The 15,060-nt window shown below is 52.3% G+C and overlaps 7 protein-coding genes across 7 annotated transcripts; 2 read left to right on the top strand and 5 right to left on the bottom strand.

Moving 5' to 3' along the window:
• Positions 1–506: 506 nt before the first annotated feature.
• On the bottom strand, positions 507–1,090 carry BJX68DRAFT_234755 (uncharacterized protein). Its single transcript, XM_071039797.1, has one exon. It carries the CDS (start codon positions 803–805, stop codon positions 629–631), a length of 177 nt encoding a protein of 58 aa, XP_070900594.1. The 5' UTR covers positions 806–1,090; the 3' UTR covers positions 507–628.
• Positions 1,091–1,502: 412 nt separating this feature from the next.
• Positions 1,503–2,033, bottom strand: BJX68DRAFT_265646 (putative extracellular thaumatin domain protein; the record flags this gene model as incomplete). The annotated part of the gene is made up of 1 exon (XM_071045293.1): positions 1,503–2,033. One exon carries the CDS (start codon positions 2,031–2,033, stop codon positions 1,503–1,505), a length of 531 nt encoding a protein of 176 aa, XP_070900593.1.
• Positions 2,034–2,140: 107 nt separating this feature from the next.
• BJX68DRAFT_58396 (uncharacterized protein) lies at positions 2,141–3,107 on the bottom strand. The gene has a single exon (XM_071049448.1). The coding sequence runs from the start codon at positions 2,884–2,886 to the stop codon at positions 2,248–2,250; it is 639 nt and encodes a 212-aa protein (XP_070900592.1). The 5' UTR covers positions 2,887–3,107; the 3' UTR covers positions 2,141–2,247.
• Positions 3,108–3,295: 188 nt separating this feature from the next.
• Positions 3,296–6,757, bottom strand: BJX68DRAFT_58377 (Sec23/Sec24 family protein). Its single transcript, XM_071049447.1, has 7 exons — positions 6,709–6,757; positions 5,264–6,640; positions 5,115–5,212; positions 4,724–5,064; positions 4,234–4,671; positions 3,992–4,183; positions 3,296–3,939 (listed from the first exon to the last, which is right to left on the bottom strand). Exons 2-7 carry the CDS (start codon positions 6,611–6,613, stop codon positions 3,305–3,307), a joined length of 3,054 nt encoding a protein of 1,017 aa, XP_070900591.1. The 5' UTR covers positions 6,614–6,640; positions 6,709–6,757; the 3' UTR covers positions 3,296–3,304.
• A 126-nt stretch (positions 6,758–6,883) lies between these two features.
• BJX68DRAFT_234749 (amino acid permease) lies at positions 6,884–9,094 on the top strand. The gene is made up of 8 exons (XM_071039796.1): positions 6,884–7,108; positions 7,160–7,560; positions 7,609–7,724; positions 7,772–7,949; positions 7,996–8,310; positions 8,383–8,712; positions 8,799–8,870; positions 8,939–9,094. Exons 1-8 carry the CDS (start codon positions 7,052–7,054, stop codon positions 9,021–9,023), a joined length of 1,554 nt encoding a protein of 517 aa, XP_070900590.1. The 5' UTR covers positions 6,884–7,051; the 3' UTR covers positions 9,024–9,094.
• Positions 9,095–12,655, bottom strand: BJX68DRAFT_234746 (cleavage polyadenylation factor subunit CFT2). Its single transcript, XM_071039795.1, has 2 exons — positions 12,132–12,655; positions 9,095–12,058 (listed from the first exon to the last, which is right to left on the bottom strand). The coding sequence occupies exons 1-2, from the start codon at positions 12,278–12,280 to the stop codon at positions 9,187–9,189; spliced, it is 3,021 nt and encodes a 1,006-aa protein (XP_070900589.1). The 5' UTR covers positions 12,281–12,655; the 3' UTR covers positions 9,095–9,186.
• A 189-nt stretch (positions 12,656–12,844) lies between these two features.
• Positions 12,845–14,954, top strand: BJX68DRAFT_234743 (lipase ROG1 family protein). Its single transcript, XM_071039794.1, has 2 exons — positions 12,845–13,077; positions 13,133–14,954. Exons 1-2 carry the CDS (start codon positions 13,010–13,012, stop codon positions 14,469–14,471), a joined length of 1,407 nt encoding a protein of 468 aa, XP_070900588.1. The 5' UTR covers positions 12,845–13,009; the 3' UTR covers positions 14,472–14,954.
• Positions 14,955–15,060: the final 106 nt, after the last annotated feature.

Raw genomic sequence — 15,060 nt, 5'->3', positions numbered from 1 at the left:
GCGAGTATGAATAAGTTGGAACAGTGGGAGCCTGAGAAGACGGAGGAAGGACATACACCCACATCCACGTCAGCGCTTCCAACTTTTCACATCCCAGGGTTTTCCGTTCGTTGGAGAAACCATCCGCCCAGAAGAGTTGGATCCATGTCTCAGTCCACAAGATCCATTGAATCCAGCAGAGTGTGGGGTGGATTGGGTAGAAAAGCCCATTAGATTGGCTCAGGCTTTCCGTGCTTTAGCCAATCACACTGCTTTGAATAAAGTTCTCTACTCCGCCTGTGCAGTGATCCAATAAGGGTAGAGGCGCAAATTCTCCCCGCAAACTCATTTGTTGAACTGGGAAGAGGATTACCCACTCGAGCCCTGATTTCGACAAACGCAAATCAATCTTATTGTATGACACCCCGGAGCATGGGTCCACTGTGGCTGGCTCGAACAATCGAAATGGCAATCCCCATTGCCCACATCTGCAATTGAATGGGGAGGCAAGCTGCCTCCAGCCCTGAGGTCCCTGCCGCTTCGTGAGAGGACTCAACTCCAGGAGGAGAAAATTCGGACTTGAATTTTCTTCCGGCGAACAACGTCACTCTCCGCTCATCGCAGACTCATCCCGGATTCCCACCGCTCCTTACTGAAGACTGCCCGCTCTCTGCCTGCGATGGCGAAAATGCCGCATTTCGGCTTCTTGTGACGGAAGAGGCGCCCGCGTTGCCAGCGCTAGAAAAAGTTGAGGATAGGTTTGTGGGTTTTTCCTCTTGACGATCGGCTCTAGATTTTTCGGAGGTGTTGGAGATCGTTTCTTCATTCGTGATGATTGTCTTCTTGTTCCTGGTTTCAAGTTTAGAGTTCAAAATCTGAGCAATTGAGTTCGAATTTGAGTTAGTCGTAGTAATAGATGAGGTGAAAAGCGTTGAAGGGAATGAGATTGTTGAGGCAAAGTAGAGGAGCCAGCTTTATGGCTCTGTATCGAAGATCAGAATTCACGTAAAGGGTTGAAGGAGAAAGAGTGCTGGATGAGAGAAAAGAAGATGGGGAATGGAGTGGATAGAGAATAGGAAGAGAAAGCCTCGATTTCGGAAGCTGTGGAAAGGAGCGAAGCACAAACTACCCTACGGAGATACAGAAATTAGGAGAATCGGGAAGATGTAAAGGTGGGAAAAGATTGAAATCAAAGTCTATCAACATATCGTGTTCTGCTTGTCAAGCCAAAGTCTCTCTTCAAGAGAACGGAATAGATACATAGTATAATGGTCTTTCAAAACTCAACCAGGAGTAACAAAAACATGAACAAATCCCATAGGCAAGTCAAAAGTCTGCATCAAGCAAGGCTTTTTCTACCCGCTCCTCCAACTAGGAAGGAGACCTTTTATTTTTTTTACCCAGTCGTAAACCAATCCGTAAACCCAGGAAGTCCCGGAAACATAAGCGTTAAAAGTTGTCGTGGAAACGTAAAGTGGAAGTCATAACAAAGTTGGAGAAAGAATGATTGATGACTCGCGCGCTTATGCGCCGAGGCTCAGAGTAAAGCTGGTGTCGATGGGGCAGCCGTGGGTGGCATGGTCGTCCTTGGGCTGAAGGTAGGCCTCAGCGCAAGAGGTGTCACCAGCGTGGCAGTTGACGGCGGGGCAGTCGGTCGAGGTCTGGCTGGGGGAGACGTCGAAACCGTGCTGGGTGAAGGTGGAGGCAGCACGGTCCATGTCGATACACGACATGTCCCAGAAGATGGTGTCGCCGGACTGGGTGTACTCAAACTGCAGGACATCGGTCTGGTCCTGGTGGGTGGACAGCTTGATGGAGACGCCGCCGCCATTGGAGTTTTCTTGCCACGATTCGGTGTAGGATCCGCCGCCCGCAGAGAGGGTATGCATGTTACTGACTCTATCAGTAACAGACCACGCGTAGACGTCGGTATCCATGTTGTTGACGATGGTGACACCTCCACCGCCGCCCTGGCGACGGACAACGGTAGGCTGGGGGAGAGCCGCAGCGAGGGCAGCAAAGGTAGCAGCAACGAGGGCCTTGGTGAACATCATTTTGACTGAAGGGATAGACAAAAACGAAGTCTTTGAAGTAGTGATTGTAAGTGGTTGAGCAAAAGACTCAAGAGAATGTAAGTGTCCTAAAGACAACAAGAGAAAGACAGGTCAAAGAATGACTGAAAGACTGTGATTTGATCAAGAGAGTGTTGATGCAGAGGAAGAAGAGAGTCGAGGATAGGCCGGGGTTCTGGGGGTTCTTATAGCTCAGCTACCCTGCCCTGACAGCCCGGTGGAAACCTGTCGACAGGCTGACATACGAGACATGTCGATGGCGAAATGGGGCAGTCCGGACAAGGAAACGTTCGAACTTCGGAAAGGAAAAGAACCCCACATGGATCCAGACCCTGTTGCGTACGTCCCCTGGCGGGACTCTGTGGTACCTGGCGCCTTGACGCCATCCGGGCCCTGGGGGATCGCAGCGATTGGGGTAATACCTGCCCCGCCGCTCCACTGTGCCGATGCATGGCAGTTGCAAGTTCAAAATCCAGTTCATCCTTTTTTCGGCTTGCCTTCGGTAAGGCGGCAGTGTGGGTATCGAGGCCGGCTGTGGCACGACGCGGAAGTGTCTGGCAGGTCGTGGCAACAGCCATTCTTGCTCGGTTAAATCGCGTGGCAGTTCCTTCTCAGCGAAGCTTGGTTCCGATAAAGGCAAAAATGATATAGTACCACGGCTCAATCGAAGAACAAAAGAAGGCCCAAGAAGGCCCAAGAACCGGACCCTACCGAAGTTCGTTGCCGGCCAAATTCTGGGGCAAAAACCACGAGGCCTGAACCTTGGTTCTCCTGGAAAAATCGCTGTACAATTCTGTTCGACAGTGGAGGCAACGAGTCTCAACCACACTTTCATACAGTTTGGTCTTCCTTCCAAGGGGTTCTTGTCGAGACTGATTGCCTAGTGCGGCGTAGTGGCGTGAGAAATTGGGGGTTACCCCTGGTGCCTTTCGTTTCCAGAGGCGCAGACAAGGCCCGCCACTGCCCTTGATCGGAGGGTACTTGGTCCCTGAGCGGGAGGGACAGCGTTGGAGATCCGCCCCTGCTAGCAAGTACTCTAATCAGGTGGACACTCGCTGACTCTGTGGCGTTGTAGACCACACTACCCATAGCTCTATCACAAAGACCGCCCATAGGAGTAGGATGTTGCTAACTCACACAGCCATGGTATATTGATAGTCACCTCAAAGAAATTCAAGATACAGATGCAATGCAACGCAATGCAAGAAAAAAAAAGTAAAAAAAAAAAGAATTAGATTTGGAATAACTTTCATTTACCAATAGGGTGCCCGTAAGCCAGTCAGACCTGCTATTGACGACTCGTTGGAGGCGTCCTCGCGTTTGCGACGGCCCGCAAGCTCCATGTTAATCTGCCGGTGAATGTGGACCAGCCAGTCAACGTAGCTCTGAGCTTCATTGTTGCGGTCCTCCAGCAGTAACCGTGCAAACTCATACTCCGCACCGTCGAGTCCTTGGCGGGCTAGCTGGATGGTCACTGCCTTGGATCCTCGGGTTGTGGCGAAGTACTGCAGCAGATTGCGCACCTGCGCATTCAGATGCGTCTCCAATACAGGCAGAGCCGAGGTCTGCGGGTTGATTCCTTGTAAGGATGTGTGCCCCTCGCCGAAGAGATCCTCCAACAGGTTGGGCGATACTTGCGCGTGAAGCCATAGAAGGCATTGCTGACCGTCATCTACTAGGTAAGCTCCTCCTTCTTCAATCTTGGAGTAACTCGCCCGAAGTGAAGGCGGGACTTGTAGTTGGCCTTGCTCATTCGGGAAACCGTCCTCTGGCTGCATGTTGTGAATAGGGATAATACGAGGGTACAAGTAGAGTGATAGTTCGGTACAGCCTATTGACCGTAGCATTCGCATGTCGTGAATCCGCCGATCTGATGCCTCTTGGCCGCCTGCAGGAAAATGTTAACAACGCATGCACCTTGCAACGGCTATCAATCTTACCTTTGAAGGCCCTGGATTTGATCAAGCTGAGCATAAACATGGAGAATTCCTTGAGGTTCTCTGGCAGAACGAGCTGTCCAGGAGGATGTGACCCTGAGAAAATCTTGCGGTACCCGCTGAAGATATCCACGGTCTTCTCTGTGATACTGGCCCTAATGTCCTTGAGAGACTTGTCCACGGTTTTACCAGCCGCTGTGCCAGTAATTAGTATGGTAGTCAAAATGGTGACAGTAGAAACGTACCCTCTTTGGCAATTATGCTAACAACGGCGTCTTGATCGATATATCTCATTGTATCCATCCCTCCCTCATTGACGGCGGCAACTATGTTGATACAACGAACACGACGCTGCCCGTTAGCCGATGTATATAGTAGTGCGGCTTGGAAGTGAGCGTCGAGTTTCGTATCGAGCTTGCCGTCGTAGCTGAAAAGAACAGCAATCGCTTTGTCTGCGTCGATTGAACCGATCTCAAGATCGGCGCCGAATGTATGCTGTACAAAATTACCGTGGTATGATGATACTTGCAACCCGTTAGAGCAACGGACCTTCATCAGGGCTTGATATCCTGTCTCTCTGGTAACTGCATGCGCAATCTCCTCGGAAAGTTTTCGGATATCCCGCGGCGCGTGGAAGTTGGGGTAGAAGAAGGTTTCACCACCGGTGACCTCAGGAATATGGCCTGGAGACGGATTAACCACAAACAACTTTCAAAATCTCCGAAGGTAACTCACCAATGGTAGCCACATCCAGGTACGTTCCGCTGGGTGCCGCTATAAACATATCAACACCAACACCTGCCTCTGCAAGCTTGCCCGCGGTTTCTCGCCACGCGGTATTTTCGGCCGTGAATAGTTTCTTCTCCGCATCCGTCCCATGAGCTTTCGGGTCGTCCCGCAGTGTCAATGCGCCAGGGCCAAAGGTTGGCAGCGAGCAGATTGAGCCGATGATTTTGCCGCCCGTAGCATGTAGCGCGGACAATGCAGCATTGACAGCGGGAAGCAGTGCTGTCTCCGGTGTCTTGACGCGAGAGAAGATGGTCGGAATTTGGTTGAGTAGAGAGGTGATCACATCCCTAGCAGCAATTAGAGTCGGAATCCAGAAAGCAGACTCAGCAAGGCTTACTTTGACTCGTATGGGTCAACGAATAACCCGTCGCTCAGCGGTACAAACGGTTCTTGTAGATCGGTCATCACCATCATCTGCGCTTGCTGAAGCTCCGGCTAATGGCTGTTAGTATCGTTTCTTACACAATAAAGAGAGCGGGTACGTACACTGAGGTTATAGAATTGCACTTCTCTATTGTAAGTAACAATTCCGACCTTTGATCCTTCGGGTATCCGCCGTGCGGGTTCGGTACCCTCGGGATTTTCTGACGGCTCCTCTTCGTAGAGGGCCTTTAGAATCCCCTTGCATACGCCCTTCAAGAATCCCTTGTTGACTGATTCCTGGCTGGCATCAATCAAGAACAACCATCTAAGTCCAACAGGCTCCTTATTCCAATAATCCTTCGGGACAAGGAATTCGACGGTTCCCATCATGAGCTCCGGGCGCTGCATGCGGTCGATACGCGACCCGGAAACATCAACTGGGGCAAAGTACTCAGGAGGAACGTCGTTGGGAAATGTGCACATGTTACAGACAAACTTGTTCCCACCAGATCGAAATGACATGAAGGGATTGATGTACGTTCGGCAGCGGCGACAACGCGGAGGGCCTGCATCCCCGAAATCAAGTACCGGAATAGGCTGTTCCCCGGCGTCCAGGCGGGCGAAGGGCTGGAGTATCATTCCTAGAGGTAGACCGGTGGAGGTGAGGAAGTCGGAGGCGGAGGGGATATTGTTCAAACTCAGGCGAGCATATTTCGGAGACGAGTTACCCTGGTCGTGGGCCACAAACGGAACGGCCGCGGGAGGAGGAAGATGGCGTTCCATTGTAGGATAGACATGGCTGAAATAGTGCTGTGCTGGCCCATCACGCGAACGTGGGATACTGGGTATCTGCTCAGGGTTTATTCCACCTTGTGTAGGGACTGTGCCGTGGGCTGCCACGGGTGCAGCTCCGGGGACCGCTGGCTGCGGGATCATCCCAGAAGCACTCAAAGCGGGAGAGACAGGGCGTGGCGCTTGATTCAGCCCGGTGTTCAAGAATTGGGAAGACGACGGTTGTAGAGCGTCAGCGGGACCTGTTGGAAACTGCTGCGCAGGAGCAGGCGCAGATCCAATGTCGTGGTATGCGTGTCGGTGCTTCTTTTTCGAGGACCGGGCTCCTTCTCCCCCCATTATCCCCAATCCACTCATTTGAGATGCAAGACCTGCCATCGCCGGATCGGACGGTTGCCCTATAGGAGCTTGTATATTACCATAAGCCGGTTGCTGCGCAGGCTGTAGAGGCTGGTGAGGTACAGGCGGAGGAGAGCCATATGCGGCGGCGGGCCATTGTTGACTGTTGGGAGCAGCGGCTCCGTAGAAAGCCCCGGGTTGGGGAGGAGAGGGGCCAGGAGGAAATCCAGCGGCGTGCTGGCCGGCATAAGGAGACTGAGGAGGAAATCGGTTCGGGTTGGAGGGGTCCTCACCAGGAGCGAGGCCCTGGGCGGGGGATTGATAGTAGTTTGGGTCCGCCATGATGGCTCATCACAAACCGGACGGGGGCTAAACGCACGCGATTAGTCAATTTGTCAAACTCAGAACATCGCTGGGGAGAGGATCCAACCACAGACAAATGTACACCGGACGAACAGCGCCCAAGTTGAAGCTGCTGGCCGAGGGTTGCGGAGTGAACTGACCACCTTTCAATGCGGCCAAACAAATCCTCGGATTTACTTAACTCCGGCTGGTGTGTCCCTCATCGCTCGCGTCGTCGGCGACATGCAGCTTCCTGCGTCTAGTCTTATCCCGATCCTTCTCATCATGTTCTCTGCATGCTCCTCACCTAACCCGGTGGTGTCACTGGGGAAGTTGTGGTGGTCCCAATCCGCATTCACCTCCCATTCTATCTCCCGAAACAACAGATAGAAAAGCTGCCCGCACCGACCTATATGCAATAGTTAGTCAACAGCTACAATGCCTGCAGCCCATGATGATGATGAGCTCCTTTTGGCCAGAATTGGCTATAAGCAGGTACGATAAGCAATTCCTTCGTCCCTAAACCCTGTCTGACATTTTATACAGGAGCTCAGACGAGAATTCTCCAGATGGTCGACCATTTCATATGCAATCTCCATTTTGGGAGTCCTCGGCTCAGTCCCAGCAACCTTTGGAGCTCCCTTGGCTGCCGGAGGACCTGCAACTGCAGTCTGGTGCTGGTTTCTAGGCTCTATCATGGCCTTCTGTATCGGTAGCTCCGTGGCGGAGCTGGTTTCCGCCTATCCAACGGCTGGGGGAATGTACTTTGTTACGAAATTCGTTGTTCCCAAGGACCAGGTGCCTATTTTCTCCTGGATACAGGGCTGGTGTAACCTTCTGGGGCAGACGGCTGGCGTTTCCAGTGTCGCATACACGGTCAGCCAAATGCTTCTTGCTGCTGCTAGTATGAACTCTAAACTTGTGGATGGAGACTACTCATATACACCGTACGCGAATGCCAACGATTAGAACATGCATATACTGACCGTGATAAGGACCGCATGGGATACGGTGCGCTTGTCCATCGGGCTCTTGATTTTCCTGGGTATTATCTGCTCGATGACGACAAAGTCTCTACATCGCATCTTCACCTGGTTCGCTCCGATCAACAGTATGTCTTGGTCTGACTACAGCTTGCATATGCCTAACAATCCACAGTCGCCGCGACGATATGTATCTGCTTCGCACTCCTGTACAACACTCCCGACAAACAGCCAGCTAGCTGGGTCTTCACTCATGTTACCGATGGATCAGGTTGGGGATCCAAGCTCTTTTCCTTCCTCCTCGGCTTCATATCCGTTGCCTGGACCATGACCGACTATGATGGAACCACCCAGTCAGTCCTCATCCCTCATCTTCAACACCAGAACTAATAAACCCAGCATGTCCGAAGAAACCCACGACGCCGCCACCCTCGGCCCGATAGCCATCCAATCCGCCGTCATCGTCTCCGGTGCAATGGGCTGGCTTCTCACAATCTCCCTCTGTTTCTGCCTAACGGATTTCGAGGGCATTCTCAACACCCCCACGGGCCTTCCAGCCGCCCAGATCTTCCTCAACGCAGGCGGGAAAACAGGCGGCATGATCATGTGGGGTTTCGCCGTCCTCGTCCAGCTCTTCACGGGGTGCTCAGCCATGCTTGCCGATACACGGATGGCCTATGCATTTGCTCGGGACGAAGCGCTCCCGTTTTCTTCGTACGACCCCATTCTCCCCAATACCTCCTTTCCCACTTCCTTTCGGCACTATCCACAACTAACCCCAACTAGAAGCCTCTCAAAGATAAACCCCCACACCCAGACCCCCGTCAACGCCGTCTGGTTCGTCGTCCTCTTCAGCATCCTGCTGAACTGCATCGCCATCGGCTCCACCCAAACAGCAACAGCCATCTTCTCCATAACAGCACCGGCCCTTGACCTCTCGTATGTCTCCGTGATCCTCGCGCATCAGATCTACAAGCATCAGGTTAGCTTCATCGAGGGACCCTTTACGCTGGGGGGATGGGGCCCCTACATCAATTGGATCTCGATTGTCTGGGTGGTGTTTATTAGTTCGGTGTTGTTCTTCCCGCCGAAGGTGCCTATTACGTTGGAGAATATGTGCGTATACTGCCTAGCTCCCTCTCTTCTTTTCATGGGGCTGGCTTCGAATGAAGAGTGTGGGGAGGCTAATTTTGGTTTTGCAGGAATTATGCGATCTTCGTCGGACTCTTCATTGCTGTTTTTGCGTTGGTGTGGTGGTGGGTTGATGCTCGAGGGTATGTACACATTTCTTGTTCTTTTTTCTCTGTCTCAGTGAAGTAAAAACACGGACTGACAATTTCAGGAAATACACTGGCCCTCGTACGAACGAGTATCTACAGGAGATTCCGACGGAGGATTATCCAGAAGATTACGGGACCATTGCGTAAGATGATAGACGAACACCATAGAGAAAGTTTGGGATTTGTCAACGCTAGGACATACAGGACTTAGATGGACTGTATATAATGATGTTTGAACAATTTTAGATGCAGTTGATATCTAGAAATACATGAGTTCGAGAATTCTCCGTATCCAACAAGATACAATCAATCAATGCCCCGCAACAACAGCAAGTCCCTCATAAATCTTCCGCTTAACAGCCAGGAAGCTCCCAGCCCCCTGCGCAAGCGCCGCATTCGGCCCGCTGGAATAAGCAGCTGCCTCGACCTCGATCCTGCCAGTGCCGGACTTGCGCACGGCAACCATCCCGTCGATGAGGAGTGTTCCCTCGCCGCGGAATTCAGCCGTGTGCCCGGCGCCCTGCATGATCTTACGGAGGTCCGCGAGACGAAGGTCTCCGACGTGGAGGGGTCGGGTCATGGACCGCGTGCCGGAGGCCATGTTTGCGGGGAGGATGTCGAGGATTGGGTGGGCGTCGGCTTTGTTGTCGACTGTTGCTGCTGCTGGTTTTGAATCAGCGGGTGCTGGTGTGGCGGTTTCGGAGGTTTCATCAGCGAGTTTTTGCTTTTTGCTGGGTGTGCCTTCTATTGATTCTTCGTCGGTTGATGTTGGAATCACGGGACCCTTGAGCTGGCCTGTTAATGTCACGACTCCGAGACTTCGGACGTGTTGCCATTTCAGGCGTCGAACAAGGTTGTTGCTCAGCTTGACCATCCAAGCGCTAGTATCGACACTGGCATCGATTATTTCCTTGTTCATCGGCGTGAAAATGACTGCAGCTGTTGCCGAAGAGGCGTCGACGCCTGCTTTAGCGACGAGCAGTTTCTCGCATTCTGCTGCCAATGCCATCGTTTCCTCTTTCATTCCACCAACGAGAATCAACTTTCGTGGTTGGATGAGAGGGATCAACATCTCCAGACTTCGCTTATCGTGAATACCTGTAAAGTCCACAAATGCAAGACGCGCATTGATGGTGAGAGTAGCCCTTTCATAAATCGCCTTTGCAGGCCCCTCAAATGCCTGCTCATCGGGCTCATTTACTGAAGCTGCTGCCTCATCCGCGTCCTCGCCATCTTCTGTCAGGCTGAAATTATCAAGCATCTCTGCCTCCTTTTTGTCTGCGTTATCGCCGTCCTGGTGGCGTTTTCCTGCTGAAGTCTGGCGTCCGCCTGAACCGGTCTCATCCCATCTGCGTTTCTGACCGAGCTTGAGCTGAGACTCGGTTCTACGCTGTTGCATGTCAATCTCCTCGCGCTCTTCCGCTCGAAGGTACTCCTCCGGCCGAATTATTTCACCGTATTCGTCCCCTTTCTTTCTCGGCGCTACATATGGGAACATCCGCTCTCGGCCCTTCTTGCCTCGAACATCGTAGTCAAACACATTTTTGCGCCGTAGAAGAACGTTCACACCGAGGTCCTCGTCAGTTAGACCTAGCTTGTTTCGATTTGCGTGTGCTAGAGACGTTGAAAAGTTTAACACTCGGCCTTGTTGTTCGGTTTCTGAATCTTCAGATGTAGAGCTGGAGCGGTCGTCTAACGCGTCAGCGGCCGTGTCAAGGTTTTCGTGGCCCCTAGTCTGGGCTGTATCTTGGAATTGCCGTTTCGTGGCAAGATATTGTTGATAAAGTAGCTGGTCCCCAGACTCGAGAGGCGCACGGTGCACATCCGTCCATGACAGCTCTCTTCCGCCGCTGTGAACCTGCTCAAGCATTTCGCCGTCGGATCCCTTTTCCAAAGCAACACCATCCTGTCTTTCTTCGTACCACTGCCAAATCATGCTACCAAGGGTTCTCCGGTAAGTCTCGTCTGTCTTGTCAGAGTACTTCCGATAGTTGAGAGGCTCAGTGAGCAAGAATAGGTTGTTTTCGCCACCGGCCAGTAGCCGCAGAGATTCCTTTGCGAAGCCCCAGTCCAAGGAGGAGTCAGAGGCAAGAATGACTTTCGGTGTTCCATCGCTGAGAAGTTTCTCTAGTTTCTTCTTTCGCTCAACTATCTTCAGATGCTTGAACGTAAACGGACCAAGGCCTTTGCCGTCTGCTTTGTTCTGTCGCGGGTCATGGCTCGCCTGGTTATTGGTATCGGCAGCCTCGGCAGCCTCGAACTCCCGCACTATGCTTTCATCCATCCACTCCAGCATACTCCGAGCCAGCCTCATGGTGGTGTTTGCTCTCCTCCCGGCGAGATATAGCCCACCCCTTTTCAGCACGTCATCCTGAGTATCCCGAGCAGCATCGCGCCACGCATGCTCTAGAGCATATGCTAGTTCCAGTACCCGTGCGCTTGTGTCAGTTGGAATAAGGATGGTGCCGCCTTTGACCAGGGTACTTCGAATCATATCTAAGAGCATTTCATCACGCTTCTTCCTTCCACCCGAAAGTGCAAACTTGTCGCCTCCGCGAGTACTGCAGATCAAAGCAGTAGGTTTCCGCAACTGCTCAATAACTTCTGTCCCACTTGCGCCAGAGCCTCCGAACCATGCCGCACCGGCTACCACACTTTCTCGCGCTTGGTTCCAATCCACTGCGTACACAATAGACTCCATGCCATGCTGAATGTGCCATATTGTTCCACCCACGGTGTGACCAGCATTATAGGCAGTAAGGGTAAGACCATTTAGAGGCGGAGAGAAGGGAGACGGGATAGGTTGATGCGGTTGGGAATATTTCAATGGCTGGATAAGAGAGAAGTATCTGGCGATTTCCTCAGTAGTGGGCGGTGGGAGCAATATCCGCCCGGCACTGGTCGGCCCAGCATTACCATCCTCGTCTGTCACAGACGCAGCGGATGCGGCAGATGTTGAAGCACCGGGTTCGGAGATAGAGGCTTTGGGTAAAAATGTTGCAGCTAGCGGCGCCGAGGCGTATAGTTCCTGTAATAGAGTGCGACCTAGTGCGATGACGGGGCTCGTTGCGTAGACCGGGATTTGAGTGAAAAGCGGGAAGGTCTTGCAGCAATGAACGTAGGCACCGATGTGAGACGGCGTCGCGTGGGTTAGAAGAATGAGCGAAAGCGTGGGAATATGTCTAACCAGGCAGTCCAAATCAGTTACTGAGCCAGGCGCAAGTCGGATGAAGGGAGCTTCGTGGAGGCTCATACTTCTCTAGTTCCACCAAATCGAGGGGATCAAAGGTGTCATCCCAACCCACATCTACCAGGATTTTCACCCCGCCATCTAGCTCAAGAATGGACTGCGAAGCTTTGGAGGCCGATGACTGGGCACCAAGCAACGGAGTAAATGTGAACATGTTTCTGGAAGCTGTCGACCCAGGAGAGCTTTAACAACGCGGGCGACAGGTACTCGGTGGATCAAGGCATCGGTTCGGGGATTATGAGGCCGTATTGGTATCGGACAAAGCGTCCCTTCGGCGATCAGCTCCCTAGAATGCACTGGGTGCGACAACTGATCGTGGGTTCGATAGAGAGTGGCCAAGCATTCAACATGGGAGCGCGATCAAAGCTGGAGCAGTGCAACACGTGCTTTTTGCTTTGTTTGCACAGAGCCGGGGACATTCATTCCTCCGATCCGGCGCCGGTTTTCGCCAAGCCCAGAGCTCCCAAGTCACTTTCTACACTATACTACACGGGAAACGCCAGTTATCTCATCTAATACCTCGTTGACTCTCTGTGCCATATACACATACCAGGGTGACCATTCGATTGTTCAGAATGACTGATCTCTGACGGGAAACAGTATATATCGGAGCAAAGCAAATCATGTCCGAGGCTGAGTAAGCCGGAGTTAAGATAACCTTCAATAACGCCGGCATCAGCCAGTCACAGCTGGGGCTGTGAACAAAGACAGCGCAAACGGGCTGAGGAAGGAGCTGCGTCCCCACGATGCTGCCTGATCTCACGCGACCTTACGCACACGCTGCAGATTACTCCTGAGTCAGTGTGTATAAAATCAAACAAAAGACCCTTGTATTTATCTTTTGGAAATCAAATCGTCTGTTCTATACCCATTGTCTGCTTCAATGGAGCCCGATCGGGATCAGGCGGCCGCGCCGGCGGAAGCTGACCATCTCTGTGTGCTGGTACACGGGTAAGACATATGGTTGAGCGATAAAAAATGTTGCTAACACGAGACTGCTAAACAGACTATGGGGTAACCCTGCTCATATGAACTTTATCGCTTCGCGCTTAAGGGAACGGTACGACGAGGATCGCCTATACATACTGGCCGCGGAGAAGAATACGGGCAACCTGACTTACGATGGTGTCGAGGTGTGTGGAGAGCGGCTTGCGCATGAGATTGAGGAGACATTGGAACGATTGGAAAAGGATGGACATAAGATCAAGAAGCTGAGCGTCGTTGGATACTCTCTTGGTGGACTGATCGCGAGATATGCGCTGGGATTGCTATACTCTCAAGGCTGGCTCGACAAGCTTGAACCAACAAACTTTACGACATTTGCCTCCCCGCATCTCGGCGTCCGGGCCCCGGTCAGGGGTGCGCAAAACCTATTCTTCAATGGCCTGGGTTCTCGGACGGTGTCGCTCTCGGGACAGCACCTGTTCCTGACCGATAAGTTTCGTGATTCTGGAAAGCCGCTGCTTCGAGTTCTCGCAGAACCAGATAGTATCTTTATACAGGGTCTGTCCAAGTTCAAGAACCGCTGCGTCTACGGCAACGTCGTCAATGACCGCACCACGCCCTTCTACACCACGATCTTCACCAGTGTCGATCACTTTCAGGGCTTGGAGGACCTCAACATCAACTATGTGGAGGGTTACGGCTCGGTGATAGTTGATCCTGATCTGTACACCCTACCGTCTCCGGAGAAACCAAAACTCCCTTTCTTCGCCGGAGTCAAGGAGAACATTCGGTGCTTCTTCAGAAAGATCCCGTTCTGGCTCTTATTCACCGTAGTCCTTATCATCGCCGTTCCGATCTTCCTTGTGTACGCTGTTGTGCAAACCTTCCGAAGCCGGGATCGATTACGTGCGCATGAGAAACATAGCGGAACCATCTTCAAACGGTATCGGGTCCCCGTTGCCGTCAAGCGTGTCCGGACTGCGATGGACGAAGTGTTTGAGAATGCGGCCGCGAGACAAGACCCCGACTACCTTTCTGGTAGTTCAGTACCCTCTGACATTGAATCTCAACCAGAGTCACCCCTCGGAAAGACAAAAACAGTGGAGGACGCACCAGGGATTACCTCTACAGCAGAGAACTCCGCCGAACAGCCCGAGGGGTTAGCTCAAGTCGCAACTTATGCCACCGCAAACGAAGCGCAAAAGCCGACGCTAGCCCTTACCCCGGATCAGTTCTCCATGATCAAATCGCTCAACCGCGTGGGTTTCCGCAAGTATCCAGTCTATATCCACAACCACCGGCACACACACGCAGCGATCGTCGTCCGAATGGACAAGGAGGGCTTCGAAGAAGGCCACACCGTGATCAAGCACTGGCTGGACAACGAATTCGAACTATAAAGAACGTTGCATACGTATCGTGAATTACGCTGAAACGTCAATACAGCGTTCTCCACAGATACCCACCGATTCTCATGTACCCACCGGGCGACCGACCCCCACATTCCACTCTGGGGGAGTTGCCGCTAAATTCAACCTAAACTAACACCTCTGGATTACTCCAACTTGAAAACAACGATCATCTTCGACATTCGAAGCCACCCAATAAGCGGTATGGAATGGGAAAACTTCCGCTTTGTCGACGGACTTCCTCAAATAAGCGAGCCTCTTCCATACGATGTAGAAGGGGAGGAGAACGAGGCGCCTCGTGGAAGGAGGACGGATCCCCGCCCCGCTCCTACCAGTGCCGGCTTGATGCCCAGATCCTCGGTCCTTGAGTGATGCACTGCATCATCTCTTCACACACCATACACTTCACACACCTCCTAGATATTTAAAGCAGTATAATACACCTATTAATCACAATGAACCAATGACTCTTCAAATTCTACCTGCTCAACCGTCCAGGTAAAGTAGCAGAACAATATCACACGGAATATAGTTCCCCGCACCACGGTACATCACATACCTACATCACGCCTTCCCGGCA

Source organism: Aspergillus pseudodeflectus, assembly GCF_044049435.1.
Source record: "Aspergillus pseudodeflectus strain CBS 756.74 chromosome Unknown BJX68scaffold_15, whole genome shotgun sequence".
NCBI lineage: Eukaryota > Fungi > Ascomycota > Eurotiomycetes > Eurotiales > Aspergillaceae > Aspergillus > Aspergillus pseudodeflectus.
The sequence above is the reverse complement of the archived record's forward strand: the minus strand, read 5'-3'. Positions and strand labels throughout refer to the sequence as shown.

What these genes read in the sequence shown, in the direction of transcription:
- BJX68DRAFT_234755 (XM_071039797.1), bottom strand. Translation starts at nt 805, where the DNA reads ATGAAGAAACGATCTCCAACACCTCCGAAAAATCTAGAGCCGATCGTC.
- BJX68DRAFT_58396 (XM_071049448.1), bottom strand. Translation starts at nt 2,886, where the DNA reads ATGAAAGTGTGGTTGAGACTCGTTGCCTCCACTGTCGAACAGAATTGT.
- BJX68DRAFT_58377 (XM_071049447.1), bottom strand. Translation starts at nt 6,613, where the DNA reads ATGGCGGACCCAAACTACTATCAATCCCCCGCCCAGGGCCTCGCTCCT. An exon ending in GTTGACCCATACGAGTCAAA is followed by an intron (nt 5,065 to 5,114) that starts GTAAGCCTTGCT and finishes AATTGCTGCTAG; the next exon opens with GGATGTGATCACCTCTCTAC. An exon ending in CCTGGATGTGGCTACCATTG is followed by an intron (nt 4,672 to 4,723) that starts GTGAGTTACCTT and finishes ATCCGTCTCCAG; the next exon opens with GCCATATTCCTGAGGTCACC.
- BJX68DRAFT_234749 (XM_071039796.1), top strand. Translation starts at nt 7,052, where the DNA reads ATGCCTGCAGCCCATGATGATGATGAGCTCCTTTTGGCCAGAATTGGC. An exon ending in GAAGCGCTCCCGTTTTCTTC is followed by an intron (nt 8,311 to 8,382) that starts GTACGACCCCAT and finishes AACCCCAACTAG; the next exon opens with AAGCCTCTCAAAGATAAACC. An exon ending in TGGTGGGTTGATGCTCGAGG is followed by an intron (nt 8,871 to 8,938) that starts GTATGTACACAT and finishes TGACAATTTCAG; the next exon opens with GAAATACACTGGCCCTCGTA.
- BJX68DRAFT_234746 (XM_071039795.1), bottom strand. Translation starts at nt 12,280, where the DNA reads ATGTTCACATTTACTCCGTTGCTTGGTGCCCAGTCATCGGCCTCCAAA. An exon ending in GATTTGGTGGAACTAGAGAA is followed by an intron (nt 12,059 to 12,131) that starts GTATGAGCCTCC and finishes CTGCCTGGTTAG; the next exon opens with ACATATTCCCACGCTTTCGC.
- BJX68DRAFT_234743 (XM_071039794.1), top strand. Translation starts at nt 13,010, where the DNA reads ATGGAGCCCGATCGGGATCAGGCGGCCGCGCCGGCGGAAGCTGACCAT. An exon ending in CTCTGTGTGCTGGTACACGG is followed by an intron (nt 13,078 to 13,132) that starts GTAAGACATATG and finishes ACTGCTAAACAG; the next exon opens with ACTATGGGGTAACCCTGCTC.